Genomic DNA, 17,449 nt, shown 5'->3' with positions numbered 1-17,449 from the left:
TCAAATAAATATCGTTTATTGCAATTATCTTTCTTTAATTATTTCATTTTAATAATCCACGTACCCCAAGCTTATGCGCTGCAATGTCTATAATGTATTAATTATTATAAATATAATCTTATAAAACAAAATAAATTTATTTTAATCGAACCACTTTCACTTTTTAAAACAAACGCTTGCAATTGATAATTATATTTAATATTATTAAATACATCTGTTTCCAATAATATTGCACTTGACAATATTTTCATACGATTTCAATTGGTTAATGAAATAACATAATGGCCAATGACGGCGTTACAGTTTATCAAACTTACTAAAAATAATATCGCTAGAAATCGACGTATCATTTAAATAGTTAATTACGCTTTCACTTACTGATTGGAGGAATAATAATAATAATAACAATAATAGTCATCGCACAAAAATCACATTGGAAGGAGAATGCCGGTTAAGAAAATATTTCTACGTATCAATTTTGATCTTTGTATTATGGTTTATGTAGTGACTAAGCGCTGTGGTCGCTTATCGTTGTTCTAGTTATAAATTCTTACGATTGGCGGACAATCGTGTTATCCGAAAGTTCATTCTAAAATCTTCAAGAGACAACTTAACGTTAATCATTTGATAGTGACTAATTAACAGTGAATTCTAAAGTATAGTTACGTTAATTCGTAATGCAACTCTATAGAATGGTGTAACTAAATATGTGATCATCATCGTCCACGTTCGACTATAACGAGAAACTCGCCATCTTAGTCAATCTTAAACCTGCGAACCGTGTCGAGTCGAAATCTCTATGGAACTTTTCTCTTGCGCTTTCGACCGTTTCGATACGGTTTTCAGGTAACGAAAAAAAGAAAAGAAAAGAAAAGAAAGAAAAAAAGAAGATACGTAGACAGTATTATCCTTGTGTTAACAGCTATTGTCTAATATTCACGTTGATATCGCGACCAGGCGAATGGAATTAATTTTATTTCTGTGTCTACGTTCGTCGTTGTGTACTACCAGTAACAATTCTTCTTTACCGAAGAGCGAACGGAAAAAAAACTTTGGATAATCTAAATCTTTAACTCGAACGTTTAACGTTCTAAAAAAATCTCTAAGTTCATCGATACGTCGTTGAAAGAGATCGAACAAAAATAAAAAAAATAAAAAAAAAAATAAAACGAAAAGAAAAGAAAAGAAAAGAAAAAAGAAAGAAAGAAAGAAAGAAAAAGAAAAAAGAAAACAACGAAGGGATCGTGATATTCTCTACAATAGTGGGATGATACATTGAGAGTGGAGGAGGATTCCTGCATGGACCGTTCTCAAGAGTAAGTTCAGTGTATATGTACATATACGTATGTGTCTTCGTTCTGTGAGTGTTTATATACATTTCTTTTCCCCTTATTCTTATCGTTTTTAATGTGCTTTTCGAGTATCGTTATTATTTTTTTTTCTTTTTTCTTTTTTTTTTTTTTTTTTTCTTTTTTCTTTTTTTTAAGCATATACATTTTCGACACTAAACCTTTTGCGACTATAAACCATAGCCACGCCTTTTCTAAACGTACACAGGTGTAACCGGAAGTTAATACTTTTCGTTCGTTACACCTTGTTATATATTTCTGTAGCACTATTGACGGAAAATCATGTACCATGACCACCACGACTTGATGATCTTCGTTTCTTCTCTCGTAGAGTGGTGGTGCTGCTAACCTGCCGGCAATACTTTCCTTTCGTAAGAGTTTTACGAACGGCATACCATCGTATTCTTACACCTATGTATATATCTATGTCGTTCATCTGTTATATGACGATGTCTTTTAATGATTTATAATATCGTTTGATTGTTTATTATAAAAAGAAAAAAAAAAGATGGATCTTGTTCGCAGTTTATAATAATAACAATAATTTTTAAAAGATAACTTATCATTTGCCAGTAATGATGAAAGATGATTGAATTAAAAATTTATACTTTTCATAAAAGTATAAATTTTATAAACATAATTCTTTGGGATTTAATGAAGAATTATTGAAAAATAATTTTATCTCTTACCGAAGATGACTATAGTTCGACAGACAAAGTTCTATATGAATAAAAAGCATTATGGAAAGCACATTGACCTTTTCATCTGACATATTCATTTATAATTAATTGATATTATATTAATTTGATATAGCTCAAATAAAAAATCAATAATTTACATAATACAAGAAGTTATCGGATGTTAACTAATAAAGTTAACTGTGGACAATTCTTCTATGGTAAAAGGATTAAACTAACGGTTTAATAAAGAAGCGATGGACATAAATGTAATAAGATAAACGTATCACAATAGTATCATATGATGAATTTAAATGAGGCGTGAATGTATTTATTAATATAGTTTTACATCGATTACTAACTTTCACCCCATCTAAGGATCATATATATATATATATATATATTATATATAAATTATATATATGTGTAATTATATATATATATATATATATATATATATATGTAATTAATTCTATTCAACTTATAAATTATAATATTAGTCATAAGATATTTGTCCATGAAACAATATACATATATATGTACGTAGATATATAAAGTACATATTTGACAAGTTCTTTGCGAATTATTCATTATTAAAAAAAAAAAAGTGGAGAAGATGAAAAGAAAATGATGAATATAAATCATTCTATAGTGTGTATATTGTACAAAAAGAAGAAAAAAAGAGCAACCCTCGATTGATCATTGAAACTAAGACCAATAAATTGCCAATGTGTCTCGTGGAGATAAATAACGTAATGCACTCTTTTGATCGTGACGTAAGCGTCCATTTTACTATAACTCTATACTCGTAGTGGATTGTTCGAAAAATGAGGTCGGATTGGATTGGTTCGGTACTCGAAAAAAAATCTAAAACCTTGCAGAAATAAATTCAGTTTTAAAATGTAGAATATATATAGTTTGTATATGTATGTATATATATATATATATGTATATATATATATATATATATATATATATATATATGTATGTATATATATATGAAGATGTTGCTAGTCTCTCCCATCTTTCTCGGTAAATCGTGTCGCGAAATTCTCGAGTGCTAAATTCGAGAAACTGAGTTTGCACACTAATAGTACAAGGCAGTAAGATTCTTAGTTTCTAACATGCGAGCACAGCACATGGCATATCATTCTCAATGCATCGAGTAAGTCATGCCATGACTCATCGACTACACCAGACGACTGGATCTCCCTCGTTGTTTGGAGGATTGCGAAAACGATCCGTTCTTGAATTTTTCACAGCTAAAGATACTACATTTTCACCGTGATCATAATATTAATCATCGCATAAAGTTTCAGGAATGAAAATGAAAGATCTTTTTTTTTTTTTTTTTATAAAAGCCTCGACGTTGTCTAATGTTTAGAATGCGATTAACATAATTTAATGTTCTCTTTTTATTTTTTTGCTTTTGCTTTTACTTTTGCTTCCATCTATACATTTTTGTTTTTTGTTTTTTTTTTGTTTTCTTATTGTGAGATACGTTCGATCAAGTTTAATTTCTTCTTCCTTGTTAACTTGGCACAAAAACGACGAGTCGCGCTCTCTCGTTTGATTTTATAAAGTGGATTGTAAGGGTTATTCTCCGGTAAACTCGGAAGAACTCACTCAAGTACAAAGTGCTTTCCAATTAGCACGGTCGAAGATAGAAACCGAACATTAAACATAGCCAGCCGAGCGTCGAAGTAGGACTGATGTGTTATATGAAAATAGCATGAGTTTCTTCGCGAGAAAAAAAATATTATTTTTAATTTAATGATCCGATTTATTAATCCTTTTGTTAATTTAAATTCTCATTGTTTCTCTTTCACATTAAGGAACAATTAAATTCTTTTTTTTTTTTTTTCCTTTTTTCTTCTTTTTTTTTTTTATACGTTTATTATACGAATATACATTTCAAAGTGAAATCTCATATTCAGTTTACGAAAACGTAGCAAAGGTGAACACATTCTATGTCGATCGAATAAAGAGATTAAAGAGTGCATGTGTGTGTGTGTGTGTGTGTGTGTGTGTGTGTGTGTGTGTGTGTGTGAGGAGAGAGGGGAGAGAGGAGAGAGATTAGAATGGCTATAGGATTTTAGGTGAGATATATTTTCGCATGATGGAAGAGAGTTGGTTGAGCTTTAATCAATATCATGACGTCAGTATCAATTTCAGATTAATGTTGTCAGAAACGTAAGGCCATTCATCGATTACTTCAATTTGTTTTCTATTGTATCGATTACTATATCTCTCATTAATATATACATAGACACACATCAGTTACACGAGAATATCGGAATTTGTTCATGATAATTTTCAAAATCTAATAACTTAATCTTACAATTGAAGTTTTGGAAGATTTTTGAATTATGAGCCTCCTGTTTATATTATTTTATAATATAAATCGTGAAGCCGTTTCAATTTTCGTCGTCAAATATAATAACCGTGACACTTTTTCATCATATTATAATATTAATATTTTCTTTTTTATTATATCGACTTTTTATATTACATTGAAGAATATTGAGTTCTTTTTCGATTAGATTATTAAGTTGGCCAATAAGAATATCAGAATTTTTTAATACATTTTAATATATTTTTCTATTTTTTTCTTTCTTCGAATACAGCATTTCTTTATTTAGATATAAAATAATAAAAATTCTGACACATTACTTATTAACCAATCCAATATAATGTTTTCAGAATCGAATAATTATAATATTACTAATAAATTTGTTAATATGAAATGATGTATCATAAAAAAAAATTTTGAATTCTTTAGAATGATCACCCTGTTGAGAAAAGTATGTGGGGAAAAAAAAGGATTGTATATAAGACGTATGTCCCTCTAATCCCCTCAATGATTGCCCTTTACCTTTGGAAAGCTTCCCACTGACCAAGTAACGTTTTCATTGTCACATCCCCAAGTTGATTCTTACCAAAGGACAGGAAAAAGGCGGTATATTCTGTTTTGTACAAAACCGGTAGGCCATTCATATCGTTGCACCCTCTCGAAGGTTGCAGGAACGTTAGATTGCGTGTAACCCAGCCTATAGGAAGTCGACTATGAGAAGGGATATCGCGCAAGCGTATTTCTCTTATCCATCCCCTTGAACGAAGAGAAAGAGGGTGGGAAGCCAAAGCTTAACCCTCAGTGAGAACTTAAACGCGAGATCGCGCGGACGGTAAAGTCCAATCCCGTGATTAAAGATATCATGGGAAAATACGGATAAAAACATAATATATATAAACATATAGTAATATAATATATATTTTTCTATGTTCTAACGATAAATATTATTTAATGATTTTAACATAATTTAAACGTAATCGTTAAATTAATAATAGATTGGAAGGTTCGATGGTGACAATACCTTTCGTCGTTATTCGTGATCATTCTACTACTACTTCTGCTACTTCTACATCTTCTTCTTCTTCTTCTTTGCGAGAATAACGAAGAACAGAATCCGATTGTTACAGACAAAAAAAAATCTATCTTTTTTATACCAACGAATAGGTAAGGTCTGAAGAGAATCCGACATTACCGATGGGTAGAACACATATGTCAAAAACGCTGAACGCTTATAGAATGTGAGTAGATCGTTTTCTTTAACTAGTCCTTTTGTTTTTGATTATATATTCTTTTGGAATATTTCATTTTATTAAGTTTTCCCTTTTACACACACACACACACACACACACACACATTAACCTTTTGCATTTCTTTGTTGAGTATAGCTCAATATTTTTTAGAACGGCATATTAAAAATATTTTATTACAAAATTTTATATTTTCATTAATATAAACAATATGCAACAAAATATGTATCTTTTTTCTATATTAACAAAATGCATATATAATATATATATATATATACATATATGTATATATTCATTCATTTATTTATTTATTTGTGCTTATTTTTCCATTCAATTTCACTGTCGTCATCCGTCCGTTCGTCCGTCCGTCCGTTCGTTCGTTCGTTCGTTCGTTCGTTCGTTCGTTCGTTCGTTCGTTCGTTCGTTCGACCGTTCGTCCGTTCGTTCGTCCGTTCGTCCGTTCGTTCTCACTCGTGTTTCCTTACGTTGGAATGCGTCCCGTATTTCGTAGAGAAGACGATGAAAGGAAACACCATGTCGGTGGTCGGTATCATGCGGATTCACTACGTTTCCCTGCCAACCGTGTAGCGTCCTCGTCTGGGAAGAGAAAGCCGGTAGGATGGATGAATCCCAATGACGATATATAGTATCCGTCGAGTCTAACTAAAAATGTAAAACAAAAGATATCAAATTTTATCACACTTTCTCCTCTAACGTTCGTCCGAGATTTCAATAGAATTAAGTTATAAAAGGATTTAACTGACGATTTATAATAAATGAGAAAGTATATGAAAGATTGTAATATTTTTTTTTTTTTTTTTTTTTTTTTTTTTATTACGAGCAAAGTCTCGGATCCATAGGATCAAAAGGTGATTGCAGCGCTGATGCAGCGCCAACATCCATCGTTCGAGTTTAAGCAGATTGAAAAAGATTTAAAATAGCTTCCATTTAAATCTCTGTTTAATCGTTCAATCGTTATTACGAGGAATATTCTTCTCTATTCTTAAAAGTAGTTAAAAAAAGAATAGAAAAGAAGAAAATAAATTGATTAAAGTTAAAGAGATTAAAATGAAAAAATTACGTATCTTACGGTATAATTGTAATTATTCTTATTTAATAGAATTTGATATATTTATATAATATATCGTACGAATTGTTTAAAAGAAGTGAAATGGAAACAATGAAAAATGATAGGATTAGAAAAGGCCGATCAGTTACAACAGCGAAATACGCGAGGAAATAACCTTTGCGCAGTTTGATGCAATCGTATTATTTATTTATTTTTTTTGTTTTCCCCTTTTGTTTCTATAAGGAATTTAATCAAGCTGTTCAAAATTCGTAATAATAAACTATATTATTTAATAATAAACTATATTATATAATAATAAACTATATATATATTATTTAATTATTAAAGTAGAATTAAAATCAGAGTTCTAGAATTTACTCAAATCATGGTGGTCGAACAAACATACGAATGTTATTTTTAATTTTCCTTAATATATTATAGACAGGGAGGAGGACAGGGTAAGATAGGGAAAAGACTATGGATTTAATCAGTATTTTATATCTTTTAAAAAATTATTTTTTAAAACATCTTTTCATACTTTAGATCGAATAAATTTTTACGGTTAGATATTAATATCTTGATTTTCACGCGTCCCAGACACGTTTTGGGTGAATGCACAAGAAAAGCAGTTTAAAAAGAAACGGGATATCTAACGAGAAGAGAGATCTTTCAATGCAAACTCATTACCAGACAGCCATTTTTAATCTTTCTTTCGTTTTATTAACGGACGCTGACTTTTCGTCGAATTGTCGCATTTTGACGGTACTTTTTCAATGAAAGGTAAACCCTTCCGTGAGTAAAAAGCACTCTCCGTTTCTCTCTCTCTCTTTTTCTCTCTGTCTCTTTCTTTCTGTTTTTCTCACATGTCTGGTGTAAAATAGCCACAGAATTTTTAGGAAAGCATAATCTCTTATTGTTTATTAGGCGGGACAGGAGAGACTTGTTTCTTTTCTTTCTCTTTTTTTTTTTCTTTTTCTTTTAAATAAGCACATATAAGTCTTCAATAAACGACTACTTTCGATCGATATTATCAAAACACTTCTTCCTGACATGTTACATAATCGATTTTCATTTATGGAAAATATGAATTATCCTGCCGTATTAAGTAATGTCAAAGAAGAAATTGCGTGAGGTCAAGGTTTATATAACAGGTGTAAACCAACGAAAACTGACCTTACGTTGCTACTAACAGAAGACATTCATCTATTCCTTGTATGTATATTACGTCTCGTCTTTCCTATCGATTACTCGTGCCGACTTGTGAATTGATCTCTCTATTTTCTCTTTCTCTCTCTATGTCTCTCTCTCCCTTTCTCTCTCTCTCTCTCTCTCTCTCTCTCTCTCTCTCTCTCTCTCTCTCTCTCTCTCTCTCTCTCTCTCTCTCTCTCTTTTTCTCAGTTTCATTTGGAATTTTCTCTTCGATATAATACGAGGTCTATTTCTCTTTCTCTTTTCTTTTTTTCCTACGCTTTCCTAGCTCTTTCATGTCTCCATTCTGTCTCTGCTCTGCGTGTGTGTGTGTGCGTGTGCGTACGTGCGTGTATGTGTATGATGTATGTATGTATGATGTATATATGTGTATGTAATGTATAGATACATAAATGTATGTACGTATACATGTACATATATCTGTGTATACTGCGTCGCATAAGTGCAAGGCAGCGGAGATGTTGCGCTTGCGTGGAAGTATTGAGCCATTGATTTCCGTAGCTTTAACGCGCGGCCCTGACATGGGGTAAGTTCCTATCTAGATTATTTTTCTTATAATCGTACTTTTACCAAGACACTTCGGTTATCATCTTAGTTCGATAACATCCCATTTCGAGGTACAAATCGTTTGACATTTTGAAATTTTTCATAATTCCTTTTCCCTTAAAGTTTCGACCTTCCGAACGATGATTGTCTTTCGCTGGACTCGCAAACTACGACGAGGTCTACTGCGCTCTCTGTCACTCTGCCTTTGTCTTCTCTGTCTCTCCTTCGATATTTCGTTCTGTCTCTTTCTTCCTCTTTCTCTCTTTCTCTCTTTCTTTTTCTGTTTTTGATTCTGATTGTTCTTTTTCTGAATTTTCTCATACTTTCTTTTCTTTACACCGATCAAAAATACTTGCGATTTCCTATTTTTAAATACGGTTAATTACCGGCATGTAAAAGAAGCGTTTACCTCGACCGAACCTGTTTTTGTGCGTGGTAGCTTAATCACATAATGTCGTTTCCTCAGTAAAGGACGTCCGTCGATTTATTTGTAGAATGAGTCAAGATTTGATGTAGTGTATATATTTCTTTAAGATCTTTGCTTTTTTATGTACCTCATTGTGATAATTTTGAAAAAGTGTTATATTGAATCGTAATTGCTGAACAATTGCTGAATTAAACATGATTCAATATTGTTTGTGTTAAATTAATTAAAACTTCTTTCGATCTTTGCATAGTATTTTCTACGTTTAACAGAGTATGTATATTTCTTTTATATTAGAATGTTCTTTTATATTTACAGCAAAAAAATAGAAACTATTGGCAGGATGACGGCCATGACGCAGGAAGAAATAATAGCTGGGGCACGTACAGTGGCCCAGGGATTGGAGGCTCTCCGTGTAGAACACAGTGGTCTATTACAGGGATTACAATCGCAGGATGCACCAGCTGCACGAGATAAAGCCAATCTGTTATCGAAGAACATCGAAATGATAGAATTGGGTTTAGGAGAAGCTCAAGTGATGATGGCATTAGCGAGTCATCTGCAAATGGTAGAAGCAGAGAAACAAAAACTTAGAACTCAAGTTAGAAGATTGTGTCAAGAGAATGCGTGGCTGAGAGACGAACTGGCAGGAACACAACAAAAATTACAAGCTAGTGAACAAGCGGTAAGTTTTCAAATATATGTAAATGTCTATAATATATCTATAAAAGATAAGTGTAAGAGATAAGAATATCTATAAGAGATAAGCGTCAAATCGAATCAATTTCATTTCATAGGTTGCTCAACTGGAAGAGGAAAAGAAACATTTGGAATTTATGACCAGTATGAGACAATATGATCCTGATCCTTCTGCAGATGATGAAAACGCTAAAGATAGGCCCAAAGATGATCCTGTAGTTGATTTGTTTCCTGATGATGATGCTGATGACCGAAATAGTAAGTGTATGTATTCTTTTTCTTTTTTATATTACGATTGTACGAGCCTGTTTGTTTGCTTTGTTTAATAAAATTTCACGTTGATGTCTATAGCAATATCACCTACACCGCCATCACAATTCGCACAGCAAGTCAATGCTGGATATGAAATACCAGCACGTTTGCGTACTCTGCACAATTTGGTAATACAATACGCGAGTCAGGGACGTTATGAAGTAGCTGTACCTTTATGCAAACAAGCATTGGAAGATTTGGAGAAAACTTCCGGTCATGATCACCCTGATGTTGCAACAATGTTAAATATCTTGGCATTGGTATATCGAGATCAAAATAAATATAAGGAAGCAGCTAACCTTTTAAACGATGCTTTAGCTATAAGGGAGAAGACGCTTGGTGAAAATCACCCTGCAGTTGCAGCAACCTTAAATAACCTTGCAGTTTTATATGGAAAGCGAGGAAAATATAATGAAGCAGAACCATTGTGTAAGAGAGCCCTTGCAATTCGAGAAAAGGTTCTTGGATATGAACATCCAGACGTAGCTAAACAATTAAACAATCTTGCGTTACTATGTCAAAATCAAGGAAAATATGAAGAAGTAGAACGTTATTATCAGCGGGCTTTAGAAATATATGAAGCAAAACTTGGTCCAGATGATCCTAACGTAGCCAAAACGAAAAATAATCTTGCTTCTTGTTATTTAAAACAAGGCAAATATAAGGGTGCCGAAATTCTATATAAACAAGTATTGACTAGGGCACATGAAAAAGAATTTGGTGCTATTGATGAAGATAACAAACCTATTTGGCAGGTATATAAATTTAGAAATATTTTCAACTTTCATAAATATTTTCATGCTTTTCTATATCGATGGAAAAGCTAAATATTTTTTATTTATATCTAAGGTTGCGGAAGAACGAGAAGAAAATAAACATAAAAATAAAGAAAATACTCCTTATGGTGAATACGGTGGCTGGCATAAAGCGGCTAAGGTCGATTCCCCAACGGTTACAACTACATTGAAAAATCTTAGTTCCCTATATAGAAGACTAGGCAAATATGAGGCTGCAGAAACTCTTGAAGACTGTGCCTTCAGATCAAGAAAAGAGGTGAGTTAGAAATTATTTTCTTATTACAATTTAGCATAAAATCTTTAACTGCATTTGTTGATGAAACGTTCCTGTTTATTTTACACGCAGCATGTACAGCAGGTGAGCAAGCTATTCAAGGGATATTCTTTCTTAATATTTCTTTATATATATATATATATATATATATATATATATATATATATATATATATGTATATTTATATACATATCTTATTAATATCTAAAAGATATCATAAGTACTATTTACTAGCAAAGTTTGTTTAGTAAAAGATATTTATCATTCCAAGTTGAATTTATATAATTTTTATAGAAAGAATTTATTCAGAAATATGAAGTTTTTAATTTTGTATGCACCAATATTATGAAGTCTTCATTTATATTTAAATATTGTACTTTTAAATGTTCCTTTGTCGAAATAGTTCTTATAGTTACTTATTTGCATACTATAAAAGGAAAAAAAAATTTTTTTTTCTGTATTTAGGCATTAGATCTAGTGAAACAAGCTAAGGTGGCTCAAATATTAGGAGATGAAAAAGGAACTACTAGACGTGGATCACGATCGAGTTTGGCTAATAGCGAACACGAACAACACGACGAGGTGGGTTGTGTTAAGACAACTTAAATCATCGGTTGCACTGCATGTAGTAGCACACCATTAGTTGTCTACTATCCTTTTCTTCTTTCTTTTTGTTCTTTTTTCGTTATCCGGCCCGTTGTGACGATTTGGCGATACAACACACAATCACAGGGTTCGCTGCCACTGGTGCAAAGGGCGCTACATGAAGGACAATCTGGCCACCACGACGCTAGTCCTAACAAACCCGGTTTTAAAAACAAGATCTTTCAAGCTTTCGGGATTCATTCTTCCACGTAGGATAATTGTCCGTTTGTAGTATCGCTTGTCACTGATTTTTCCCTATATGTACGCAGATTTTAAAGTACTGCTGAATATCTATATTCTTAGGAAAGGAGGGCAATTGAATATTAAGGGGATCCTTATTTTAGGTATCCTTTAACTTCACACAATTATCACATTGTGTTCTAAAATGCTGAAGAATACTATAATCGTGCGATATATGTCTCTCGTAGAGTTTGTCTTTTTAGGGACATGTACAACTGGCTGTACACGTGTGTTTCTCTGTGCTTCTCGGAATTGAATATAATTTCATTGCACATGCATAATTTTGAGAAGAGAAACGTCAGTACCTTTTCTTCTATAATCTGCAATGTATTATCAAAATACAGTGCAATCAATTTTCATCGTTCACATCGGATATACATTGTAGAAAACAATGAAGCGTTATTAATCACTTCCAATCTTTAACTGTGATAACGCCTTGTGTTTATTTTTTTAACGTAAATATGAGAAGATCATAAATAACGTTTTAAAAAGATATTTTCAATCGAAGGCGCTTGATATGATATAATATATATTTGATTATTTTAAATTATGTGTCTTATAGAAATACATTACTATAAATTTTACGCTTGTATTCGATCGCGAGAATATTTGTAATATCAATAATTATTTGAACCGCTTATTCTCGTAAAAAGTAACATTAAATATGTCACTTACATTTCACGCCTTATGCTTCCTTAATGGAAAAATTTAGAAGTTCTATTTTAATGTACTATTAATTTTTAACTTCTATTAAGAATAATTTTACTATCGATAAGAGATATTAAATTATTTGTTACGCATTATAACCTTATTATCTCTGTGAAACCAAAAGTAGTGTGCAATGACACACATGTGGTGAAGATAGAAGTTTTTAGTAACAGCTTTGCTCAACTATATAGCTTGGTATAGATTAGCAAAGATAATTTATAAAAATTAGAAAATACGAACCAAATGAAGTTTATGGATTTTTACAAATAATTTTATATTTATTCATTTTATATTTTGATGAATTTCATCTTAATCTCGAATTTAGGTATTCCATTACATTTGGAAATGGTTGGTTCTTCCCTAAACTCTGAATTCTTCAGGAAATTATTTTTAAATCTTCATACAATAACATTGCAATTTCATTTACAAGTTTTACCTATTGACATTGTCACAATTGTATTTTGTTAACTATCTTGTGATATAAGGTGTCTCGAAATTATTTTTGTATTCCCGTGTATTTAAGATATTAACTTATGTGTATAATATAAAGAAAATATTTTGTGCAATTTATTAATTTAACTATATATTTTTCATTCATATGATAATATAGTTGAAAATTTGTCTTGCCTATAGTTTATAAAGATCTCAGGAGAATACATAAAAAGAACTATTTCTTCCAATTGTTATTTATTCGAGACACCATATACCGAGTTCTGGTGAATGATATCGATATGATAATATCTTATACTATCTTTTTACTTTCCTATAGGTAGGATGAAACGCTGTATTATAAATTAATTCTTAGTACTTTTCTTTAATTTATCACTTACAAACATGAGTAATAAGTAAAAGTAGTGCCTTGATACTTTAATAAATAAAAAAATAAATTATTTTCTAACAGAGTAATTTAATTGTTACTTGACTGACATCGTATAATATTTAATGGCTCTAATAGAGCATATTAATATTCGTAGGAATGTTATAAAGAAAAGTATAGTTACACCCTGAATGGTGTTATTAATATTTGAGTTACATGCATTTTGTTTCTGTTTTGTATGAAGCTATACAAAGGAACAATTCTTGTATGAAAACTTTTTGTATTATGATAACTAAATCTTGCATTAATTTTCCTCGCACGCATTTGTGTTTAACCACACTGTTCTACTATTTTGGAATATCTGCGTTGTTGTTTTGTTTCGCTTTGATTTGAGTACTGCAGGCCAGAACTTAGGTATGGATTGCACTGGAATATATGACGCCTGGACATCAGAGAAAAGATATCATGGCATAACAAAACAGGTGCGTATTTGTAGAATTGGATATTTATTGTTTCTTCATTAATGCACAAGTTATAAATTTTCAATTTTTACTTATGTTTTGTTTGCATTTTCCTTCTATTTTTCTAGTATTGCAGACCTGTTTTTTAACACCAATGAGAAGAGCTTATCTGTTAGATATTATTACTTTATTTGGTAGATACGAATTATTAATCACTGTTCTTAATGTTCGCTGTATTAAAAACTAAATTCTTCTTTTAAAATTTAATATATTATAAATAATGCAGCCAAATCCTTTTGAGTACAGTGATTAATTATACTTTAAAATTGTGTTTGTTCATTGTATGCTTTTTTTAATGAAAATTATGATGTGCACATATAGTAGTTTAATATAAACAATGCATTTTTTTCAGCTATAATCACCTTCATAGCATAAATAGATCTTGAAGCATAATAGTATCAATTACTATAAATGGTGGTTTACAAGGTCCAAAAACACATTTTTTATATAAGTTCAGTGAAAACATTTTTACTACACGAGTTCATAGGTCATCATTTTACTTAAATTCTGCCTAGACTATTTATTAATTTAATATGTTACGAAGCCTTTGCTCCTTATATTTTTTAATAATTGTTATATTATAATAAAATTACAAAGCACACTATATTGTTTCTTATTTAATTTAGAAAATATTTTTTATGTGTTACAGGATCAGAAGTACTCAGTTCGTGCTCAATAAAGAACATGGTATAAGAGAACTGAAGTGATAAATATGAAGCGATTATAAGGGCTCTGCAATGTTTTTATCAAACATTGACTGATGTCCTGTGTTTGGGTCGTTTACATATACGGCACATTCCAGCTGCTTTTAATGAGATGCACTATGTGAAGTTCATTTTATTCAAACATTAGCTTTACATTAGCAATCGATTATTTGTTATAGCAGTTTCAAGGTAAATCGATCTACTCTGCTTAACATTTATCTGAATCAAAATGCAAGCTGTAATGTTGGTATACAAAAATAAGTTTTACTTTTCCTGCAAAATCAAAGAAAATATTGACAATGATACTGGCCAAATCCAAACTTTTGACAAATTTAATGAAATTATAAAATAATAATGAACATTATAATTAGTATTGGATTTCTATACATTTTTGATAGTTTTATGCACACATATCTTACATTATTCATACATGCCCTATATGACATTGCATAATCATTCCATAAACTAGCTTCAATTCAAAGCGAATCAGTGCTTTAGGGAATGTTTGTATGTCGCTTGAAAATTGGAATACATGTAGCATTACACTATGCACGTAGAATTATGTGAGCATACCGTCAATGTAGTTAAGGCTATCAAAGTGTATATTTAAAAAAATACAATGCCAGAGCATTTTGAAATATTACAAATTTAATGTCTGTATTAACTGGATTGGCATAACAATATACAACTTTAAAAATAAACAGATTTTCAATTATTTGCATATATATGTATATATATACATGCATATATTCGCAATACTTAATTTATATTGTCATGTTTTCTGTATTATAATATTATGTATCGGGAATAAAACTTCATTTACTTTAACATCGTATCATCTTCATATTGAACTATATATTTATATTTCAAGCCACCAACTTTGTGATAGGCTGTGAGTGGCATATTATTTTTAAGTTTAAGAGAGAAGTATGAAGAACTTTTGAATCCGTCAAATCCATTTATACCATAGAAATATGGTAATCAAAATATGTGATTGTGCAAGTAATATTGTTGCATTAATCGTTAACTGTAATCCTTGTTTTGTTTATAAGATTATGATCATCCCATTATATGCAATATGAAGCTATTATGAAAAAATATATTGGTCTTACTAATGTGCACTGTATTAGATCTGTCATTATTGTTTTGGTGCTTTTTTAAATATTTTATATATACAAGTACATTTTAAATCAGACAATTTCAGGAGATATATATTTGATATTTTTAATATCATTTAATTATATTATCATCTGAATTAAGTGAAAATCCTTTTTTGAAAGAATGTATTATGTTTCAAAATTTTAAAGAATTTTCTTTCCGTTAAAAAAATTATATTTTAACTATATCTACTTTAATATTTCATTATCATTTTTAATTTATACGTTGTGTTTAAATATTAACTTTACGTGTGCTCTCAATACAATTGCTCATGCATTTAAAACAGATATCATGCGCCTGAGAGCTCAGAGGCCTAGATTTTGAGACGTTTAATATGTGGTATATAAATTTTATTACATAAGAAAAGTTACTAATAAAAGTGTTCACGTGGAGTTGTAGAGTGATCTACAATTTTATTAGCACTATATTGTTCAATTGACAAATACTGCACTTCAATATAAATAAATATAAAGATTATTCTTTTCCTCTATTAAGATTGGCCATGAAGATAGAAACAAAATTAATATAAATATAAAGTTGTTATATAAAGGACTGCATGTTAATTATGCAAATGCTACTTCTATAAAACATTTACAATCGAAAAAATAACTATAAAATTTAATTTATGTATGAAACGTATCTGTATTTTATTGAATGTTTGCATTATATTGTGTTATAAGTTTTAATTACTATTTTCTTTTTAAGAATGTATTCTTATATATACTAATAGCATGTATTGTTAATTTCATAAAATTTGTTATTTTCATCATACCATAAAATGCATTGATATTTTACTGCGCCTACAGAGTTAAATCGTTGATTGGATTCAATATGCAAGATCTATGCTAATAGTGTTTGTTACTATTTTGTATTTGAGAATGAATGTGCGATACAATAGTTAACACTCAAGAAACTCATATACTTACTCATCAGCAAGTATATATATCGTTTTAACGAGAATACATATACTAACAATACAATATTTTAGTATTGTAGCTCTCAGGTGCAACTATTGTTATTTGATAATATGTAAGTAACGATTTATAATAAATATTACAACTTGTATTACTACCCATATAATCTATTAAAGAATTAAGTGCATACCCAGTCCTAGTGAAGTCCAATTAATGGGCGACCTACAAAAAAGATATAACATCGAAAGCTATGATAATTTTTAAAATAATATAAACAATTATAACAAGCAAATCATATAAACTTGCTTTAAATCAAATTTTAAGATCTTAATTTAGAATGCTAATTATCTTGCTAAATAAAATACATACAATACAATGAAGTATATGATTCATGAATTACTTATAATCATATGAATCCTAAAGAAATTTGAAATGTTATTACTTACTGTCGGGTTGAAGACGAACAAAAAAATGATTCAATTTTCTTGACAATCGATGATCATCTTGGCCTTCTAGAAAATACATTTTCATTAGTGTTGATCTTCAGAATTGATGAAAGAATTGATTGAAGATTGACGAAAACGAACATTGATGAAAACAGACGATTGATGACAGCTAACTTGCTGTCGAGAAATTAAATTTATTTAAATTACACGCTATTAATTCATATGCATTAAAAATAAAAATCTTTAGTGATATATAAGCGTCAATTTTACGAAAGCGTATTGCGCGCGATCAATAAAATTTATAAGAAACGTATTCAAATAAACGCGCGAAAACGAACAC

The 17,449-nt window shown here is 30.3% G+C and overlaps 1 protein-coding gene and 1 long non-coding RNA gene across 16 annotated transcripts; one reads left to right on the top strand and one right to left on the bottom strand.

The window, feature by feature from the left end:
- Positions 1–476: 476 nt before the first annotated feature.
- Klc (kinesin light chain) lies at positions 477–17,135 on the top strand. 14 transcript variants are annotated; one of them, XM_085660800.1, is made up of 9 exons: positions 477–1,316; positions 9,193–9,559; positions 9,672–9,837; positions 9,925–10,640; positions 10,735–10,938; positions 11,029–11,040; positions 11,422–11,538; positions 11,689–11,810; positions 14,537–17,135. In XM_085660800.1, the coding sequence occupies exons 1-9, from the start codon at positions 1,300–1,302 to the stop codon at positions 14,592–14,594; spliced, it is 1,779 nt and encodes a 592-aa protein (XP_085516926.1). In that variant the 5' UTR covers positions 477–1,299; the 3' UTR covers positions 14,595–17,135. The 14 variants fall into 14 exon arrangements, with proteins under 14 accessions (XP_085516926.1, XP_035740217.1, XP_085516924.1 ...); XM_035884324.2 differs by lacking the exon at positions 477–1,316 and adding an exon at positions 5,301–5,617 and having other exon boundaries at positions 9,672–9,831; positions 11,689–13,848; XM_085660798.1 differs by lacking the exon at positions 477–1,316 and adding an exon at positions 5,307–5,617.
- LOC118449567 (uncharacterized) lies at positions 5,862–17,351 on the bottom strand. Of its 2 annotated transcripts, XR_014982855.1 has the most exons (4): positions 17,251–17,351; positions 17,110–17,175; positions 16,854–16,885; positions 5,862–6,289 (listed from the first exon to the last, which is right to left on the bottom strand). It is a non-coding gene; the product is annotated as an uncharacterized LOC118449567 (long non-coding RNA). The 2 variants fall into 2 exon arrangements; XR_004840437.2 differs by lacking the exon at positions 17,251–17,351 and having other exon boundaries at positions 17,110–17,246.
- Positions 17,352–17,449: the final 98 nt, after the last annotated feature.

This window comes from Vespa mandarinia, chromosome 12, assembly GCF_050613455.1.
Source record: "Vespa mandarinia isolate Hongniang chromosome 12, ASM5061345v1, whole genome shotgun sequence".
NCBI classification, from domain to species: Eukaryota; Metazoa; Arthropoda; class Insecta; order Hymenoptera; family Vespidae; genus Vespa; species Vespa mandarinia.
This window is presented reverse-complemented; position numbering and strand designations above follow the sequence as displayed.